General features: G+C 37.7%; 1 protein-coding gene across 1 annotated transcript; it reads right to left on the reverse strand.

Annotated features, from left to right (window-relative positions):
- Positions 1-1,478: 1,478 nt before the first annotated feature.
- On the reverse strand, positions 1,479-2,953 carry LOC128740804 (uncharacterized). The gene is made up of 7 exons (XM_053836370.1): positions 2,647-2,953; positions 2,538-2,591; positions 2,378-2,462; positions 2,078-2,326; positions 1,910-2,009; positions 1,757-1,855; positions 1,479-1,688 (listed from the first exon to the last, which is right to left on the reverse strand). Exons 1-7 carry the CDS (start codon positions 2,951-2,953, stop codon positions 1,479-1,481), a joined length of 1,104 nt encoding a protein of 367 aa, XP_053692345.1.
- Positions 2,954-3,155: the final 202 nt, after the last annotated feature.

The following is a 3,155-nucleotide window of genomic DNA, read 5'->3' on the forward strand; positions in this document are numbered from 1 at the left end:
TAGAAAAATACTTTATTTCACGACCAACATACCAAAAGGTCCAATGTGCAAATACGCGATTCTTTTCTTGTCTCCATGCATTTCAACGCAATTTTTTTTAACGATTAGCTAGCTAGCAGATACTTTTAAATGCATTTGTATCGCCGTGATAAGCGTAAGAGGGGAAACACGAAGAGAATCTCTCATTTGCACATTGGACGTCTCGACATGTTGCTCGAGATTTAAAATATTCAAAAAAATCCTTTTTGAAAATATATTATATATGTTTTTTTTGTTGCTCATCTATAGTTCCCTAAGGGAACTTCCCTTTATAATTACTCCACGTAATAAAATTATCTGCTTTGGTTTTCGGAAAAATGTGGTACGAAAGATTAAGCTTAAACAGTCATTCATATCAATTTCAAACCGTATGTCAAAGAAATTAGATGAACAAGAAATGCAGCACCACGATAACGAAAAGCAATAAGACGTAGATACAGCGTGCTTGCATTAATAAACAAATTCGTTTAATATCTGTTCTACAGTCAGTTCACACCAGTACAGCACCGGTTAAAAACTTGTAGTTGCTTAAAAAACAAGGTTCCTTGTTGGAGCAAAAGGGCTGACCAACTATAACATCTTGAACTACGATTTACTTCTATCAAATTAATAAAAATGTAATCAAAATAAAAATTTTAGAAACCAAACAACGCTCAGGGTGATTTATCTATTTTGGACAAGCGTTACGCCCACTCTATTTCGGACATTTTCCATTTGATTTGGCCGTAAAAGTCCAAAATAGAGTACACGTAACGCCTGTCCAAAATAAATAAATCACCCTAGCTGTCCGACCTGTCCTTCGACTTTCGGTCGACGGTGTGCAATAACAACGCACCGGAGCCGGATTTCTCGGTGCATTTCCTTGTTATCTTTCCCATCATCACTGAATCACGTATCCGGTAGATTCGGGATAAACAGTGACACGTCACACAACACCACACACCGCTTCTGCTGTCTACCAGACTGCAACATGCATTTCACGAGAAAGAATCGCTTTCGTTTGCAAATTCCGGAATCCAGTCGGTTCCAATTTTTTTTTAATTCTTGACAAGGATTTAATCGGGAGATTGCTGCTATGCCAACACACCACCTATATAGCAAGGAAATGGAAAGGAAATGTGCTTTGCATAGGAAACACGATATTTGATTTTTTGTCCACGTATCAAATAGCCGGAACGGAAATGACATTGCGCTTGAAGTGGAACTTTGGGTGCAGACTTCATTCCGATGCAGGAAACAAATCGTTATCAGTCACGAGCCGTGGAAGCATCGGTGCTGGGAGGTATGGTACTTTAAAAGTAAAAGTGAAAACAAGCATTATTTTCAGCTTTCGCCGACAAATGCGATGTTTATTTGCTGTAATTTCTCTGAATTATTGTATCCTGTTCAAATATTATCATTACTATTTAATTCGACAGTTTTATAACGGATGCGCATATTTAAATATGGTCCTTCATTACGATATAAATTGAGTAAGATGTTTGCGCAACCTTGCCGAATCGTTCAATATCCATGAAGCAAAATTTGGCTGCCGTCACACCTTCTCGCTTCTGAGCTCTAAGCAGCATCAGTGATAAGGCTTTTTGACTATCGACAGGCAATTTATACCAATCGGTACTGTTGTAAATGGCTGCCGCTACGGCAAAGCTCTAAAATTTCAAAAAAGCCTATTCATTAACTTCACTATTTTTGATGGATGCATTTTTTTTTATCTTACCTCTAGTGAAAGATTTGTGGTTAAAACACAAATCGCGTACGTTTCTGCCGTCACAACTATCAGCAAAACAAGTAATGAAATCGCGTTCATATCCAGGTTCTACAAAAATAGATGAAACATAAAAATATTCATTTATAAAGAAGCGCTTCTTACATTTCTTATATATAAAACCATAGATGACAGGATGAGTACAAACGCAAGAAGCTGTGAAATCATGGGAATAGTGACAATTCTCTCCAAATGTTCGACGCATCTAAAATTAAAATTGCAAAAATGCATTATCGATTCACAACGTCATTAAGGTTGGTTAGTAAAACAGACTTTAATCCTTCCAGATGTAGATCGATGATGTTGAATAGTTCGTTTTGTAAAGCCACACTGGAAAGTCGACTAAGTTTCTTCAACCTCATCGTAACTATTCTGAAGATCAGTGTTATGTAAACGATGGGACAGTAGACGACAATTCCACCCAATGCAAATGCAGCTGCAGTCCAGTAGTGAACGATGCCGACACAAAACTCAAAAATGGCATAATGAACTATATTTTCACGAATATTCAAGCCGTAGAACCTAAAAATAATGCTTAAGTAACATTGATAACAATTGCAACGTTGGACTCACTCTAGCTCCATTGTAGTTAGGAAATCGATTTTTTCTGTAGCATTGTGATTTCGGTTGAGGAAAAATACTGCAACTGTTTGTAACACTGGAGCACAAAAAAACACATTCACCGCAATGGAGACATAAATGACATACATTTTGGTACGCCTATCGACTATACGATTAGCACTATCCACCATGTCGTTCATTTCTACGTCCAAAGTCATAGCACGAACTGGAAATAAGACTTTATATTAGTACATATTTTGCCCTACGCTTTCCAAACTCACCATTTTTAAACATTTTCTGTACGATCCTAACAATCGCTTCCAGGTGCTCTATTTCCCAGTAAATCATCACTATCCTGGCGGTTTGATGGATCTGAAAAACCAACTCGGATAGACCGCGAATCATCAAATCAATCTGACCCCGGTAACCGAAAATCATTTTCGGAATAATTAACGTCACTATCGCCCATAACACAAGTGCCACAAAGCGCACTTGCTGAGTGTAACTGCCGCGAAGTCCTACAATTGTCAGCAACCGTAACAAGTACGGCATTGCTGCCGATTGTTCTTCCAGATCGAAAAACGTCATTGCAAGTGTGCTTTTCGACGGTAAGATTCTACGGAAATATTGACTGATGTTATGGAGATCTTTTAATCTAAACGCAACTTATAAAGGTAAATAAATGCATGTCATACAGTGCATACTGTGGGCTAATCGTTTAACTAATCGTTGAACTTAGAAACTTTCAATTTTCTAATAGGTAAGTACTGAATCATCCTTGCAAACCTAA

Source organism: Sabethes cyaneus, chromosome 3 (genome assembly GCF_943734655.1).
Source record: "Sabethes cyaneus chromosome 3, idSabCyanKW18_F2, whole genome shotgun sequence".
NCBI lineage: Eukaryota > Metazoa > Arthropoda > Insecta > Diptera > Culicidae > Sabethes > Sabethes cyaneus.

What these genes read in the sequence shown, in the direction of transcription:
- LOC128740804 (XM_053836370.1), bottom strand. Translation starts at nt 2,953, where the DNA reads ATGACGTTTTTCGATCTGGAAGAACAATCGGCAGCAATGCCGTACTTG. An exon ending in CTAACTACAATGGAGCTAGA is followed by an intron (nt 2,327 to 2,377) that starts GTGAGTCCAACG and finishes CATTATTTTTAG; the next exon opens with GTTCTACGGCTTGAATATTC. An exon ending in TGGTTTTATATATAAGAAAT is followed by an intron (nt 1,856 to 1,909) that starts GTAAGAAGCGCT and finishes CTATTTTTGTAG; the next exon opens with AACCTGGATATGAACGCGAT.